The 18,420-nt window shown below is 41.0% G+C and overlaps 1 protein-coding gene across 3 annotated transcripts in view; it reads right to left on the bottom strand.

Moving 5' to 3' along the window:
• The window catches only part of LOC131925151 (contactin-associated protein like 5-1-like), an 898,625-nt gene that overhangs the window by 702,295 nt on the left and 177,910 nt on the right, over nt 1-18,420 (bottom strand). For all 3 annotated transcript variants that reach the window (XM_059280428.1, XM_059280429.1, XM_059280430.1), the window contains exon 2: nt 6,903-7,007. In XM_059280428.1, the coding sequence (XP_059136411.1) occupies nt 6,903-7,007 (105 nt within the window). The remainder of the gene's footprint in view (nt 1-6,902; nt 7,008-18,420) is intronic.

Genomic DNA, 18,420 nt, shown 5'->3' with positions numbered 1-18,420 from the left:
CCTGTCTTTGTAAACCACAAATTTTCCTACTTGCTAACTGATTAGATGTTCAGATACCAGGAAGCCACATGTTAGCGTATGAATGTCTGCCCTGTAGAGTTCTCTTCTCACCTAAGATGTGATGATGGTTAATTATAAGCGTCAGCTTGACTTGGTTAATGGACCCTCAGATAGCTGGTAAAATATTGTCTCTGTAATGATGTCTCTGGAAGAGACAGGCATTTCAATCACTGCACTTAGTGGGGCAGATCAGTTCTCATCTATGTGAGAAGACACCATGCCCCTCTTCTGGGGCTGGGACACCTACCTTCTCTTTTTAGCCCAAAGGCTTTCAGGCTCAAACACCTTGGGGCTTGGAGTGTTACAGAGGCAGTCACACATTCTCAAGCTTCATCTCAAGAGCTACTCCATTAGCCTTCTCTGTTCTCAGAGCTCTGGGCTCACAGGGATGCACCAGCTTCCCTGGTTCTCTAGTTTGTAGAGTGCGCACTGGGGTCCTTCTCAGCTTCCATGACCACACGACCACAATGAGCCTCCTCCTGCATATCTGTATCATCTATTATATGCCTAATTATTTATTGTATTCCTTCACATATATGCCCATATGCATATGTAAATAAATGTATATAAACATATATACATTTTTATCTCTCCAGAATATCTTAATGAATACAGACTTTAACTTCTTTTATATCTTTTATTATAACACTTCACTTTTCCTTCTGTTCTTCAATAGACCTCTCACTTATTGAACCAATTTTCTGTCTTCTTGCTTCACCTCTTAGTCAGTTGGATATACCTTGATGTACTCATTCTGCATTTTTATGAGGCCTCTGGTTTTAATTGACCAAACATCATACTCGACAAGTATTTATTGCTTAACAATTTAAGCCATATCCTTGGAAATGAAAAAAACTGCATGTGTATCTTAATTCCCAGTCTGTAAGAGTTTAAATCTAGTTTAGAGACAGATGGCTATGTTTTAGTGTGTCTGTTTGTATATATGCATGTGTCAAAACTGGTGAATGGATACTTAGAAGGGACAATGATTTTGTATGCATTGGAGTCCTGAGGAAAGAAATGAATGTGGCTAACTAAAACAGGCTGCCGAAATGTTTGCTGTCATGGAAAACACTACATTACTGAGGATGCAGTACAGTGCTTCCTCAGGGCATGATCTCCAGCACTGTACAATTCAGGTATGGCCATACAAGCCTGTAATCACAGAACTGAGGAGACAGGGGCAGGGGGATCAGAAGTTCAAAGTCATCTTCAACTGCAAAGTGAGTTCCAGGCCAGCCTGAGTTAAAGACCAGTCACGGAAACAGCAGAAGAAATTCTGAGGCTCCAATGACATAGTGTGGTGACTTACTAATGACAATCTGCTATTGTATACTTGAAATTCAATGAGTCAGTAAAGCAAATACCAACTCATGCACACACCCAAAGGGAGTATGGGAAAGAAAAGGTTGTATCAACTAATTTGATTGTGTTAACTGTTTTACAATGCACACATATGTCAAAACATCACACTATGTAGTTTAATGTATACAAGTAATTTGTTACTTATGCTTCAGTAACACCCTGGGGGAAAATAATTGCACTAATAAGAATAATGCAAGAACAATGCAATCTAATTCTCTGTACATTACTGAAGTTACGAGGATGCTCTGGATTAGACATGGGGAGGGTATTCCTGGATGAGAGTGAGGATATAGGAGAAGATTCCTTGGTGAACTTCTGGCATGGCCATGATATTCCTCTCCATGCTGAAGCTCCATCACCTTGGAAATGGGGACGAAGGTGATTCCTCTGTGGAAGCGGTTGGCATACTGTGAGGTGAAGCAGCAAGGCCTTCTACTAGGTACCTAGCATGTTGCTCTTGTGGTTTTTTTTTTTTTTTTCAGTTCTATGTTACATAAGCTTGTAACAAGACTGAATGCCTAGATACACATCCTAGTACTAAGGGGAAAACTCCTTGATTCCTTTGTGGCCTAAGGTACTATCTGCTTTGGTGGATATATTTATTATCTGTCCATTCATAAAATGAAAGAGGATATTTAAAGAACTCCATGTAGCAAAGGGATGTTCAGGTTCCCATTTCTTTGGGACTTAATAGGACATGAATCTAGTCTGAGAAGAAAAAAAAAATAAATCATCACTTTCCTGCAATTTTCAAAATCAATTAATGCTATGTAGTTTCTTTTTGGTTTGCTAAATTTTACACTTGCCTACTCATTCACAGGATGTTACCATACTTTCATGTTTTATACTAATGTAATCATAACATATGTACATACATCCCCTATGTAGAATATATTTGCATTCACACATATTCATTATTTTATCCACTCATATGTGCATACATTTTAGACTCTTTGAGTTCTTGGGTTGTATGCTTACATTCCCAATGCAAACTAATTTTTAAAAATATTTTTATTATTTTTGAATTTATGTGTTTGTGTGTGTGTGTGTGTGTGTGTGTGTGTGTGTGTGTGTGTGTGTATTTGCATGTGAGTGGCATGCCTGTGGAGGCCAGAAGAGGGCATCATAGCTTCTGAAGCTGAAGTTGTGAGCCACCCATTGTGACAGTAGGGAACCAAACTTGGGTCCGCAGGTAGAGCAAGCAAGCATTTTTAACCACTGAGCCATCTTTCCAGCCCTTCCACTAGATTTTTTGTTCTTTTGAGTCAGGGTATCTCACTGAACTAGGAGCTCACTCTTTTGCTCAGACTAGATGGCCAGCATGGCCCGAGGATCCTTCTGACTCCATGTACTCCCCACAACGTTTGAATTACTGTGTACACTACCAGGCCTGGACTTTTTTTTATGGGTGATGGACTTAGGATCTCATGTTTGCGAAGCAAGCACTTAGCCAACTGAGCTGTCTTCTCAAACCATAAGCTCTTAGAAATAGTATTCCTATCTGTTTTGGTCAATCATATTTGAAGGTTCTGGTACAGTACTTAACATATAAGAGGTACTCTTGAATAGTCACAGAAGCATTGGTTTCTCATCTATTGCTCCCAAATCATTAGCTTGTAACTCTGGTTGCATTATAAAGCCTCCCAGAAACACTTGTACATTCACTTGATCAATATGCATACAAAATGTCTGGGCTCTGCGTTGAGCAATGTCACTGGCAAAGGTGCCCAGGTGGTTCAGATCAAGAGTGGGAGCTAGGGTGCCAATCTCTCTAGTACCTCACTTTGCCCAACCCTAAGGGAAGATGAGGGTCTTTTAATGGAGAATCCTGCCAGTACATTGCTCCCAGGCTAGAGGAGAAGTTCTAATTTCTGCATTCCAACTTCATGACTGCAGCTTCTGCTTAGTCTTCTCAGTTTAGACTCCATCAAAGAGATGCAAGACCTCAGTCTCCTCTCACACACACACTGGTCTGAGGTAGAGGTGCCCAGGATCCCCACCAAACCAGAAAAGGACAGGTATAATTAATCTTCAACCAGTGTCGCCCATCAATATCAGTCTTATAGTGAGCTAAATGACGTACAATCAGAGCTGCAACTTCCCCAGAAGTGGATAAAGAGTTCATAGGCAGTGCTGACCTGTACCACACAATTTGAGTAGAGATGAGACTAACTGTCTTGGAGGCACTTCTAGACACTATTAAAATGTCTCAACCAGTGTTTCTTCCTGAAGTGAAAACGGGGCCTTCTTGTTTGATTTCCAGCTTTCTGTTTTAGAGTGGCAAAACTCTTCTCAACATGAGCCTCTAGCCTGGTTCTCCAGGTAACACTGCAAGACAGGTATCATCCAGAGATGCCAAAGATATAAACGCAAGCTTAGCAAGTAGATTGCTGATGCCCATGGAACACCGCAGAGTCATAGCTGGCACGTAAGCTCTGGCTGGTTAGTTTCCAAGCCATTCTTCTTCCTGACCCAGCCGTCTCCAACCTTTGTTAAAGAATCAAGCTGCTATTGTAGCAGTAGTGAGCATGAATCTTGAATTCAGTTGAATTGGGTTTGGCTTCAAGTGTTTCCCTTTCCCTCTATGTGATGTTGGACAAACTATGACATTTCCCTGAAGTTCATCAACTCTATTTGGTGGGAAAAGGTTTTAATTAATACCACACAATAGTTTTGCTATGGGCTAATATGATAGTATACATACAACAATGAGTAAAATTTGCTATTTTAAGATTAGTCAAAGGCCACTATTAGAACAGACAATGAATAGTCTCCCCACTGTGCTATGATGGAATGGTTTGTTTTCTGCTGAGAACAGTACAGCCATTTGGCATCCACAAATGCTCAGTTCCAGAACCTTCTGCATAACATCCACAGATGTTCAAGTCTTTGATATAAAATGACAGAATAGTGATTCTCTGCAACCTCTAATATGTTGTATTTGCTAAATAAATAACTGCTGTACAGTATTGTTTAGGGAACAATGACAAGGAAAACATTCATGTTCAGTACATAGGCAAGTTTTCTATTGTTTCCACCCAATGAATAGCGAGAAATATCTGTATTCTTTGATGGCTTTCTCAAATAAATTATGACTCTGACTTTTTGGTTATTGATAACCATCATAATTTTGAGCTTGTAACACATAGCATGAAATAAACTAGAACAGTATAAACAGAGCTATAAATCAGAATTGGTGGAGATTCAAAATCATAAAGTGTTAACAAATTAAACCCATTGAGAGCTAAAATATCAATAATTCAATTACCAACAAAAATGTATTCCAGAATAAAAAGGTAAATCAAAATAGAAAACTGTAAGATAGTCAGCCTGATACACAGTTTAGAGGAGTTGGCATGAATAAGAAAAGGTCAATGGATATCCTACACTTGTACATAGAAAATTGGTACATACATTTGTGTGAATGGTGTGTGTGTTTGAATGTGCATGGGTGTACACACACTTGTTTGTGTGTAACAAGGCCAAAGATTGACATCAGTGTTGCTTTAGCCATCAACTTGGCATAGCCTAGAGTCACCTAAGAAAGAATTCTTGAGTGACTGACCAGATTGTGCCTGAGAATATGAGGAAGCCAAGGACTAGGAGGTGGTGGGAGAGTGGTCACAGTGGCCCTGGAACCCAGTTCTCTCTCTCTCTCTCTCTCTCTCTCTCTCTCTCTCTCTCTCTCTCTCTCTCTCTCTCTCTCTCTCTCTCTCTGGCATGTCCATGGGGACTGTTTTGATTGTTAGATGTGCACTGTAGACCGCATCATCTCCTGGGCCAGTAGTTGCAAACTGTATTATGAAACTTTCTAGGCATGGCCTGCAAGCAAATCATCAAGCAATGCTCTGTTCCTCCGTGGTTTCCACTGTACTTCATGGGTGATGAGGGAGATCTTTAGTCAGAGGAAACGCAACAGCAAGCAGGCCAACCTTCAGATTCCAGTTTCAATTTCTGCCCAGGCTTCCTTCAGTGATGAACTATAATTTGGAAGCTTGAATAAGCTCTTCTTCTCTAAGTTGCTTTTGGTCTGAGTGTTTTATCACAGGACCATAGAAAGTAAACTGTAGCAGGCCTTCCTCGGTTTCTCTCTACCTTTCATGTTGGCACATGCTCTCTTGTCAACCAGGGACTCACTATTTGACTAGTCTTGCTAGCCAGCTTTGCTCTAGGCCTGGCTTGTCTCTGCCTCCTAAATACTAGAACTGCAGGCAGCTTCCACACCATGCTGGAATTTACATGGCTTCTGGGGATCTGAACTCCTGCCCTTATGCTTGTGAGGCAAGCAGTTTACCCACTGAGCCATCTTCCATCACCCATCAGCCCTGGAACTCAACTATTTTTAAACCATGAACAAGTTTATAATACCAAACAGATTTTAGAATTTTATCAGCTAAGGTCTTTAAAAAGAGAAATCATTTAGTTCTCTGTATCTATCTCTATATATCACAAAATCAATATCAAAATATGATTAAAATACAGCTAAATATCCAACATCATGTTGGATAAGTTCACTTTGCATTAGAGATTAGTCAAGTGTAACTGCTCTAGTTTTATCAGACCAAATAATAACACATAGTACCCTCTATCTAGTATAGTTACAGATTATTTGTGTTCCTACCTTTAATTATGTACATTTAGTATGTACTTTAAAATAGTAACATTAATCTCACAATAGAACTAAATGTACTGAAATATTTTAATAAACATTCCATTAAAATAATGAAGCATGTTTTGGTGACCATTTATGCTGACATGTGAAATGTACATAATAAAGCAAATATTTTTTTAAAAATAATCTTCTACAATATTTCTTATGATGACCAAAAAAGGAATTCACAGCATAGGGTTGGGGATGGCTGAGTGGATAAATTGAGGATCTGAGTTCGATCCCACAGAACCCTTCTTAAAAAAAATAAGCATGGTGGTACATGCTTGCAATCAGTCAGACACAGAGAGCCAGGCAGCCTAACCTTCAAGTTTCAGGCCAGTGAGACACCCTTCTTCAAAACAGAGTAGATGGCTCATAAGAAGTATCACTCAAGGTTCTCCTCTGTCCTTCCCCCAGCACACATTGCATACATGTGTACCTGCATATATACTCATATACAAACAAGTACAGGCACAGATACACATCTTCACAAAGAATTTCACAGGATGGCTATGGTGCTTCCATGAGAGAGCACTTTCCTAACATGCCTGAAGCCATGGTTTCCAGGGCTAGCACCTCAAGAAAAACAATACAAACCCCAAAGAATTTCTTGATGGATCTTTGGGTTGGAGGAATGTGGTTCAGCACATGGTAACTATCTATTACATGATGGGAAGTACTTTTGGGAAAAACTTAACCTCCCAGATTTCCTTCTGGACTGTGGCTTTGGATGTGACTCCTGTATAGACACAGCACTTCCTCACTCCTTAGCCTTCACTGTGTTTTCATCTAACACATGGATTTAGGGCTTAGTTACAATACTTACCCATTCTCCAGTTCAACTGAGCCTGGCTGGAACTTCCAGTGAGATCGGAGGAGCTGGAGAAAGCCATTGGTGAGAGGAAGGAGGCCAATGGGTCGTCACAGTTGTCTGAAAAGATAAAGAGAGCAGGAGAGGTCATATTCTATTGGCAAGAAAAATATGCACTCTCATTTCTTAGCTATGTTCTCTGGAAAAGGTTGGGGACTTGTAGTGGGTAGCCATTCCAGCTTTGGTCTGGAAGTTCCAAGCCCCACCGAGGCTTTGGTAACTATCACACCCACAAGGCGGGGCCAAGGGAGGGCCTGAAGACCCGAGATGGGGACATGCCGCCTCTCTTGCTGGGAGCCCGGACGCTAGAGGTGGATGGAGGAGAGTTCTCCAGAGAACATCGCCAGACTACTGTTGCGTCTTTCCCAGAACCCTCAACCTACCGATCCCTTCATTTGTAAGTTGCGCTATTAAATAAATCTCCTTTTAACTACGTGGAGTGGCCTTAATAATTTCACCAATAGGGACTGTTTTTGAGTGTGCGTTATTGCGGTTACTTCTCCTAGCCCTCAAACATGGATAGATAAATTGAAGGCTGGAGGGGTTCAAATTCACAACACTAGTGAGTAGCATAACCAACCAAACTCTCAGGAAGATTTGGTTGAGTCAAAAGCCCAGCTCCCAATCCATCTCTATAGTTGAGCATTTGAGCAAAGCCTAACAACATGTCTGTGTTGAGTCCATAAGACGGGAGACTCTTACAGGAGGATATTGTTTATCTCCCATCTTCAGCCTCCAAGGACCCTTGCAATAAATGTGTCCTTCCCAATAGGATAATTTTGAATTTCTTATTATTACTTGTAGGAGAGCCAGTGAGAAATGTGCTACTTACCTAATAGCTCACTCATGCTACAAGAAGTAAAAGAGAGTAGTTTCAGATGTTGCACAATCTTGAGCTGAATAGTAACTTCAATAGCTAACTTTCTAGCCTTCCCTGGTGAGGTACTTTCTAAGGGTGCGTTGGTAACACTAAATAAGTATGAGGCCAATGGGTCAATGGAGCCATTGACAGAGACATGTCTTGGCAACATTGGTTACGTCCCTCCCAGTTCACACTAATCCACAGCCACTGGATTTCACATGGAGGGGCTTGATCTTCACACTTCGCAGATGCCACATACATAACTAGTTTGAACTTTTGTGCTCACCAAAACCAGCACTGAGATTTAACTATCATGAAAACAAACTAAGAAACAGGATCTTTAAGAGGTGATTAAGCCATGAGAGCTCCACCTTCCTCGTGAGGTTAGTGTTTCTGAACTGCAGTTTCTCAGCCTCTTTCCTTCTGTCACATAGTGACTCAGCCATTTGGCCTTGTTACATACTGACACCTTGAGATCAGGCTTCCCATTGTCCAGAAATGTCAGCCAACTGTTCCTACGAGTGACCCTCTCTCCAGTGTTCTGTTACAGCAGCACAAGACAGGTGAAGGAGCTTAGTCATCCATGTACTGTAGTGATGCGTTTTCCTGAATCTTCCACTAGATGGTCCATGTTTTTGTAGGTCCTTAGCAAGGAATCTACTGCATAATGGAACTCAAGTAAATGTGTGTGGAAAGAGAGGGATGGTGAATGATGAGGGCAGGGACAAGAGAAAGGACCAATCAATCAACCCATTAGCTAACCTCACAAAGCCAACACTCTTCCCATTTTCCATTTTGTCTGCAATTGATTCTCTGAGACATTGAAAAATGACTTCATAAATCTAGACAGACTTTATTCAAAACAGATTTGAAATGTGCCACTCAAGGTAAATTTTCTGGTATGCAGGCTCTTGAGAGGAACTGATCTGACATTTGAAAAGAATATTTACATAGGATCATGCTTGTTTATCCAGCCAAGTCTTACAAAACTGTGTTTCAGGTAATTGCAGGAAAAATAATTAAAAACGTGAGGATTGAATTCTTGTTTAAGTGTGTTTAAAAATCACCCAGTAAACTGTGTTTCAGGTTCCTCCCAAATACAAATGCTTAAACATTGTTTGACAAGGACAGAACAGAGTCATATCCCAACTGAAGAGGAAACATCATAAACACAGCAATGGCAGCTTGGGGACTCTGGGGCTTGGAGCACACAGCAAAAGACCACGGGGCGTGTGGCTGCCTTACTCCTAACATAGGATGCAGGCTAGAGAGGGGCATGTGCACCACTAAGCACTTGTTTGATCTCAGTCTCTGTCTCTGTATCTCTGTCTCTGTCTCTGTCTCTGTCTCTGTCTCTCTCTCTCTCTCTCTCTAAAATACAAGGCTGAAATTGCATTTGCTTATGACCCTTTTGTCATCAGGAGAGATCAGAAAATCAGATCCAGCTGGAGGAAAAGCTCAATTTGGGAAGTGTTTGCTATGTAACCTTAAGGACCTGAGTTCAACAACCCAGATAAAAACCCTCTTAAATACCAGCACTGGGAGGAAGAGACAAATGAATCCTTGAGGATTGCTTGCCAGCTAGAATAACCTATTTTGTGAGCTCCAGCCCCGTGAGAGACCCAGTCTTAAAAGACAAGGTGGACAGTATCGTGAGGAATGATGCTGGATTGATCTCTGGCTTCCACAGACACACAGACATGTACCAAAATGCATATGTACCCACACACATGTGCACCTGTGCACTAGAACATGAACACACATGCATGTACAAACACAGGCAAGCTCACACAGTGCAATTATCCTTATTAGGCTCTGATAACTTTTCTATGTGTCATGGATGACCTTTATAAGCATTGAGCTCCTGGCTCTGGTCATCTCCTAAGCCTTTTTTATCAAGTTTTATAGTACAATGACCCTTTTATTTTTCCACAAATTTGTATTTTGTATTCTAATAGAAGTGATTTTATATATATATATATATATATATATATATATATATATATATATATATATATATATAATCTGAATCCCACTTCACTTAGAAAACAGCCTTGGTGCTTAATTTTTCTCCTTTAGTAGCCCTGGTGTGCACATGTAAATTGTTAAAATGCATGTAGCATGGAAGCACAGTTGTGACCTAATTATTTAAATTTAAGCCATCACATGTATTTTAAGGTTCTATTTGTGCCTGTCCTCACATGGGCACTGGAAATAGATCTGAGCAAAACAGAGCCATACACCACAGGTTGCTCCCAGACCATTCACAAATATAAGCATACAAACAGGTGTTCTGCAGGGAAAGCTTAGAGCATGTTCACATTCCAGCTCTCTGTGCTCCTCTGACAACAGCTTTAGGAGGACCTGAACTTCAAGAACCCATTGCCCTCACAGCAATAAAAGCCACCTTCTCTACTGCCTATTCCCACCTCTGACCTTTCTGAGGACAATGTTTCCAAGTTAGGCATCAGAAAATCCGTCAACAATGACCTCAGCCAAGGGACAGGCCCAAGGGAGAATCTGAAGTGTCTTGTCCTCACAGACCTGGTAAACTTAAAGAGTGGGTTCTAAAGAACTCATCTGAACCTAAGCTCTCCTGTCTCAAAACAATGATAAAAACAAAAAATTTTCAAATCAGAAAGGAGGAGAGATCATCCTGACTTCCACCTGACATAAGGAGGTGATTCCTTGTGGCATCTCCATGTTTACCCAGTAACCCTGGCAGAGAATAGACCGGGCCTTTAGAGCATGGAGGTCCCAATTCCTAGATATATTTCTTCTCTTGCCATGATGTCTGAACACGATCTAGGTAAGCAGACCAAGCTGTGCTTACGTGTCTGTCAAGCAGAGAGGCATCTGTACCTTATCCAGCCATGAACTCTGTGATGGAATAAGATCAGGGGGAAGAAAAGCCTCAGTCAGTATGAAGCCCACATGAGAGCAGACCACAGCATGGGCTTCTGGGATGCCTGCTGTCGCCCAGGAGGAGACTTATTATTCCTAGGATCTTGCTCCTGTGCTCTGAACACCCAACGAACTGGTGCTGCAGATGGCTCTTCTATGTCAAGGGCTCGCCGTGAGTCAAGGACACGGGAGAGGGGAGAAGAGGGCAGAGCCCGTGAGGAGGAGATCACGGGGTTTGTTCAACACATCCTGGTAGAAGATGGTTTGACTTCACACCCAACACATGTCTGGAAAGGTAGGAAAGGATATGCCATCTGCTCCACCACTCCTACAGGCTTCCTACCACATTGTCTTTCAAGTTTAAGCTCCTCTCCTTCCTCAGTATCCTACAGTGTTTTCACAAGTTGTGAATCCCCTCCCCACACCATGTCTGGTATGTGTGTGTGTGTGTGTGTGTGTGTGTGTGTGTGTGTGTGTGTGTGTGCTTAAAGAAAGTAAAGGAGTAAAGAATCCTGATGATCTTGAGGGAGTTCCTGTTTGTGAGACTGTGTCTATGTAGCCTATAGTCTCCAACTTGCAATCCTCCTGCCTCAACATCAAGGGTACCAGACTTTCTTGTGCAGAGGGAAGTGTTTTCAGTTTGGAAATAATTCTTGAGGAGCTATCCTGATTAATCTTAGTTGTCAATTTGTCGAAATTTAGAATCAACTTAGAGTGTAGTCTCTTGGCCCAACTATCAGGGATTTTCTTAATTAGGTTAGTTGGAGGAGGAAAGCTCACTGGGAATGTGGGCAGCACCTTCTGGTAGCACCTAGAAAGAAGAAAGTACAAAGGAAAAGCTTTTGCTTGTTTTTCTTGCTTATCTTAGCATCTTACTGACAGGTTCATCTACCCTTGTCAAGAGTTCTGCTCTGTTGCTGCTGCTGACACTATTGATGCCATCCTTCACTGACATCATAACTCAACTTCTTTGGTCATCCAGTGTGGACTGAAGTCCAGCAGCTCCCCAGGAATCCTTCGGGCTGTCATCTGTACCAGACGGGGGAGCTGAAGCATCATACCGCCTCCTGTACCAGACGGGGGAGCTGAAGCATCATACCGCCTCCTGTACCAGACGGGGGAGCTGAAGCATCATACCGCCTCCTGTACCAGACGGGGTGGGGGTGCCTGAGTCTCCAGCCTCCTTTCTGAGCAGTTCCCATTCTCACCTTTCCCAGTGTGGAAACAGCCATTGTCACTTACCCAGACTGTCATGCAAATCAATCTAATATATCCTACTTTAATATATGTGCATTCCTCCAGAGTCCCCTGACCAAGAAAAGGAGTAAACATCAGGTTTTCCTATACCCACTTGCAATGCGTTATTCTGAGATAGACCATAAGGGTTCTCCGGGAATTGTGAAGCAGATATCACCAAATGCACAACAGACTAATTCCAGAATGAGTTCTCAAAATTCTCCTTCCTGTGGCATTCCTTCCAAATTGCAGATGCAATTAAATTTCAAGCCCTAATTAAACATGGTATGATTATTTTTCTTTAACAAATGACCATCATTTCAGCAAATGATCATCTTTTCTGCTTTCTCTGTTTTTAAAGTTAATTTTATTTTTATTTAGGTATATGCATGTCGACATGTGAGTGTGTGCACATGTGGGTGGGTTCTGTGGAGGCCAAAACACTGTCCCTGGAACAGGAGGTCCAGACTGTTGTGAGTTGCCTAACTTGAGTGCTGGGAACTGAACACAGGCCCTTTGCAAGAGCAGTAACCCGTTGACTAATGAGCCTTCTCCCCAGATCTCTGTTTTCTTTTATAACTTAAATAAGAAATGTCAGCTATGCCCCATCCCTATGTCAATAAAACCCCAGTCTGCCTGGGGACCAAAAACTCATCGGCTTTTACAGCTCAGAAGCTGTTGACACAGCCTTTGACCTATCTACAAACAGTATATTCTAATAGTCAAAGATTATTGGGTCTACGGAACCACACAAGCTTCTGAATTCCCTTTATAAATGAGGAGATTTGAGCCAAAAGAGATGACAAAATCCATCCAGGACTGTTACTAGACCAGCTTCGACCAAGACATAGGTATATCACTATGCACTGGTGACTTCTGGGTAATTTCCACTTCTGTGTGAGGCAAGCCACCATTATTTATGTTATTCATAACAATTTATTTAATATGCCTTGTGTTTTGAATCAGAACTGTCTCCAGAGGGTCATGTATGGAAGGCTGTGGAACCTTCATCTGACAGAGCCTCCTAGGAAGAAATGGACCACTGGGGGCACATCTTAATGTGTTGTAGCTCATCCCCTTCCTGTTCAGCCTAAGCCTCTTGACACTGGATACAATGTATTTTATCACAATGACAAGCGACAGAACTAAGACAATAAGTAGTGTTTACTATTATATCTTATTGCTAAAAGAAAATTGTTCTTGTGGGTAGAAACCCTTGACAAATGACAGTTTGTAGTTTCACAATTGTTTGTCTTCATTGCTCCCTGACTTCTCCCTTCAGTGCATTTCTGACACTTCCTCCTGAAAGGGGAGGAGGGCCAAAGGACAGACAGCAGGTAAGAAGACAAAGAAATTCACGTGTTTGTTTCTGGGTATCTGCATGGTAACCCAAGAAGGTTGACATTTAACATTCGGGGGTGGGGGTGACTGGTTCTTCATGCACATGAGCACCACATCCCAAGGATGTTCTTTCACAGCACAGAGCAACAACACGAAATGTGGAGTAAATCCCACATTAGCACAGCTTCTTAGAAGTTACTGCTCAATGTTTAAGATCCTGCTGCTTTAAGTAACATTTTTTTTGTTGCCAACATATATTTTATTCATTATTATTAAAATACCAATAGAGTTACAGATGGTACTGAAGTGAAATTGTGTGTATCATCTTGATTACTACAGTAAATTGTCTGTATATGGGGATTTGGAGCTAAACAGATTCACTTGCATTTACTGGCAAGATAAAATTCCTCTTAGCATTGAACACGTAACGACCTACTTTGTTTAAAGTATGAACTCTGTAGCATGTCTTTACAGGTACTTAGAGGTGATAACTCAGGACTCTACCTTCCTTTATTTTTCCCATTGTGACCTATAATTAAACTTAGCAAACAATGAGAATAAATACTGTGGTTTTGCTCCTAAATTTGGTCCTGTCTCCTTTCTCCACCATAAACCCCAAGGGCAAATGACTTCATTATGAACAGACCAAAAGACAACAGTTCTCTAATGTGCTGCAGGGAGAACCTCACCTTCTGTGTCCAGTCATCCATCTCCACGTTACCACAACAAGGGCTTTTGCATCATGTTCTGAGTAGGCAGGGCCAGACTGTGGGCTACAGGAAGACAGTAGACTCAGACAGAGACCTGGAGTCAACCAGCAGATCTTACAGGTATCCTTCTGCCTCAGCCTTCCTCATGCTAGGGTCAAAGACCCGGCATAGGCAGTTTTCAAACAGACTGTTTAGAAAAACTAATATTTGAAGGAATGGAATTTTATTTATTCTATTCTCCAAACTGTGGCTGTAGGGATGGAGCCATGATTAAAAATGAGTTCTGTTCTCCCAGAGTGCCTAAGTTCAGGTCCCAGCATCCAAGTCAGGTGGCAAACAAATGCCAGTACCTCCAGCTTCAGGGACCCACTGATTCTGGTCTGTGAGGGGAACTTCATTTACACAGGAGCACACACACACACACACACACACACACACACACACACACACATACCACTTACTTAAAAAGAAAATAAATCTTTAAAAATATTTCCTCATTACAAGCACATATCACGTCATCCTCCATGTTCACATCTATCAATATCTTATACGATGTCTACATCTGTGTGAGTACATGTGCACACCCATCCACACAGACAGTTCAAGTTCAGACATTCTCATTTATAAGCATGCTAAATAAATGAATAGATGGTGTAGTATAGGATGATAAGATTGGGAAATGGGATAATATGGAAGACAAAAAGTTACAAATAGAGCTGATGTCTTTCTGCTTTAAAAGGTATACTGTTCAAATGATTATGTATAAAATATAAAGGTGAAAGAGGAGAAGCATTTTTCAGGACAGTGTTCCTTTCAACTCAGTTCTCATGAGAGTTGGGAGTTTCTTCTCTAGAACTGCATTTTTTCTCAGTGGGAATCTATTTTTTTTTCTTAATACAATGGGGTAAAACCTCCAATAGCTAATCGTGATCTCCCATTGAGTACTTGTAAATTACATGGAAAATCTTGGTTACACGGGAAACCATGAACTAAAAGTGCTGCTCAATCAGTCCATGCACATCTATAAAGTCATTTCAGTTCACATGCGTGAGGCAGAAGTGCTCCCAAGAGAAACACTACAGTCTCTGTGTCTTCCTTCTGCTAAGTAGGAATCAGAAAAATGCCTGATTAGAATCCTAAGCTGGAGCTGTTGCCTGGACAGGTGACCAATAGCACACTGGAGAGTTTGATCCCAATGGTTCTCCTGTGGATGCAGGAAGCTTATCCTGGGAGTTTGAATAATTTATTGACCTTCATTGGTCTTTGAAGATGAGGAAATGATGGCCGACCACCTACAGGAAAATATACCCTTTCAGGTCCTAATTTGGCTTTCCTTCGTGTGTGTGTGTGTGTGTGTGTGTGTGTGTGTGTGTGTGCACATGTAGTATATGCATGTGTATGCAAATGTATGTATGTGTGGCCTGCGCCCATGTGTCGGCATGTGCATGTGTGTTCATGCATGTATGTGTGAGTGTATTTGTATGTATGTGTTAGATATTGTTGTATGCACGTGTGTATTTGTGTGTTTATGTTAGATATTGTCTATTTTCAGAGTCCAAGCTGTTTAGAACACATTTCATACATAATATATATTCCAGGATAAATTTAACCTATGAAAATTATTTAAACTCAGTGTATAATGGAACTGGAGACTATGCATTGTCTTGTGAGATGACAAAGAGACAGTCATACAAAATGTCCAGCTCATTGATTGGCAATTATTGTAATCACATAAGTTCCTTTCATATTTTAAACATGCACGGTGGCACATACAGAAGGACCTGACAATACTCATTTCTAGTATTAACTCAGGATTTATTTTAAAATGTAACCATTAAAATAGGGTCTGTCATGTTTTCATTTTAGATACTAAGTTTTCAAGCAAGAAAACACTTTACTGGACAAGAGAGACAATGATTTGCCATATCAAAAACTTCAACAGGCTCTCCTCTAGGGGCTATTCTTTCCCAGCCAAGTTTATAGGACAGGAATGAATCCTCTCCTATGGATCAGGCTTTAAAACCGATAAAGAGAGCACTTGGTTACATCCATAAACACTGTTACACTAATAAACATACTTGCTGGCAGGTGGGGGTGGATATGTTCTAGACACATTGTATCCATGTGTGACATTTTCAAAGAATAATAAAAACAGGGAAAACAGAAAGTTTGCTTTGATTTCAGTTTGCAAAGTACAGCATGGCTCTTTCTGTCTCTCTGTCTCTGTCTCTGTCTCTGTCTGTCTCTCTCTTTCTGTGTGTGTGTGTGTGTGTGTGTGTGTGTGTGTGTGTGTGTGTGTGTGTGTGTTTGTAAAGATGTATGCTTGTGTTGTGATTATGATGGTAGGGTAGGTAGTGAGCATCATGTTTCAAGGTTCCTATTCGGGGACATAGTGGCTGCAGGACCCAGGAAAATTTCCATCTACACAGAGGAAGCAGCAAAACCTAAAGAATACAATGGTGTTTGGGATGGAGATGTTAGGAGAATGAGCAAAACTGTATCCAAAATGACTGGGACCTAGAGGACAGCAAGGGAAGTTGGAATGAAGGGCTGCCTCTAGATTTCTGGATAAATTGATGGTCTACCTTGTTGTCTTCGGAAGCTCATAGATCAGTTTTTATAATAAATTATAGAGATACGATATATATTATAAAATATAATAAACATAATAAAAATGATCAACTCTTTATATGAAGAGAGAGGTGACAAAGAAAACCACACATCTAAACGACTACCAATCTTTTCTGGAGATAAATAAAAACAAGGTGGTATAACTGTATTAGCTACTTTTTTGTTGCTCTGGTAAACCACCATAGTCAAGAGCAACTTATGGATGAGCTTACATGAGCTTAATGTTCCAAAAGGATGAATGAGCCCATCATGGACGGGAGTCATGGTGGCAAGGGTAAGGAACAGCGCTGGTAGCAAGAAGCGCAGCAATCACATCTAAATCACAAGCACAAAGCTGAGAGACAGAGAGACAGACAGACAGACAGACACACACACACACACACACACACACACACACACACACAGACACACACAGAGAGACAGAGACAGAGAGACAGAACTGGAAGCACCTTGAGGCTTTAAGCCCCCAAAGTCCATTCCCAGTGATGTGCTTTCTTCAGTAGGACTAAACCTCCACAAACAGCACTGTCAACCAGGGGGCTTATGGGAGACATTTCATTTTAAACTAGCACAGTAAGGGACTGAAAACTACACATCTATTCCTCTGTAAAAACAATCAAGCAGCAAGTCACAGGCTGAGGTGAGGTGCTGGGTTCTGAATAACAGGGAACTGTTAGCCCTGTAGTCAGGGAAATGAGAGACGGTATGAGCCTGTTACTGAGTCCACATACCTTCAAAATATAATTCTAGTTCTTTGATTCTGAATATCCCTTTTTGTTCAAACTCTGGGTCATTTTATATCCTGGCTCCCTTCTTTCTCAGTTTACTGGCAGTTTTGGGGTATGCTGCACCGTTCGGTATTAGAGCTAACTAATGATGCACATATATTTGGTTGATATTATACTGTGACATCTCTTTCTGAGTACAGAGACCATGACTTCTTCTCTTTTTACAGTGAGGATCACCATGCAGTTGACAGTAATGACAAGATTAATTTTAGATATGTTAAAGGCAGTCTTAAATTGGAACAAAAAAAAACCCTAGATACTGAGCAGCTTTCTCTGTGTGTATGCATGTGGTTGTATACATGTGTGTAGGTCTCTGTGTGTGTGTACACACAGGTATATGTGTATGTTGTATTATACATGCATTTCTGTCCATATGGAGACCAGAGGATAACCTGAGGAGTTGTTCTCAGCACCTTACAGATTGTTTTTTGAGATAGGGCTTTCTCTGTGGCACACGATTACATTAGGCTGCCTATCATGGAGCACCTGCCTGTCTTTCGTTCCCACCCAGTGCTGGGATTAGAAGTGTGTATCATTGAATAGACATTTTTTAAAATATGGGTTTTGTTGATCTACCTTAGATTCTAGTGTTTGTAAAGCAAGCAATTTAAATCTTAAAATAAAAAAACATAACTGAATATCAGTAAAAGAAAAAAAAATTCTGTTTACCAAGTTACACAGGGTTGGAGAGTGAGTTCTTAATGTGAATATGGAGAAGATCAGTACTATACCCAAACCTGTGTGATTTATAAATCCTTCTTTATTTGCTCTAGAATGTATCTCATGTAGGTGGGACCAGGAATAGTGCTCACTGTCTGACAGACCAGAACGCATAGGATCAAAAGTTATGTGAGATCTCCTGGGGCACAAGGCACTTATTCCGGCAGCAACTCCTACTTTGCTAGAAAAGATACATGAAATGTATCAGATGTGAGGAGGAGAGTCTGATTATATGGAGCCTGAGAGTCTTAAGAATATGCAAGCTATGTAAGGCAAATTAA

This window comes from Peromyscus eremicus, chromosome 15 (assembly GCF_949786415.1).
Source record: "Peromyscus eremicus chromosome 15, PerEre_H2_v1, whole genome shotgun sequence".
Taxonomy (NCBI): Eukaryota; Metazoa; Chordata; class Mammalia; order Rodentia; family Cricetidae; genus Peromyscus; species Peromyscus eremicus.
Note: the sequence above shows the minus strand (reverse complement) of the source record. Positions and strands in the feature narration are given on the sequence as shown.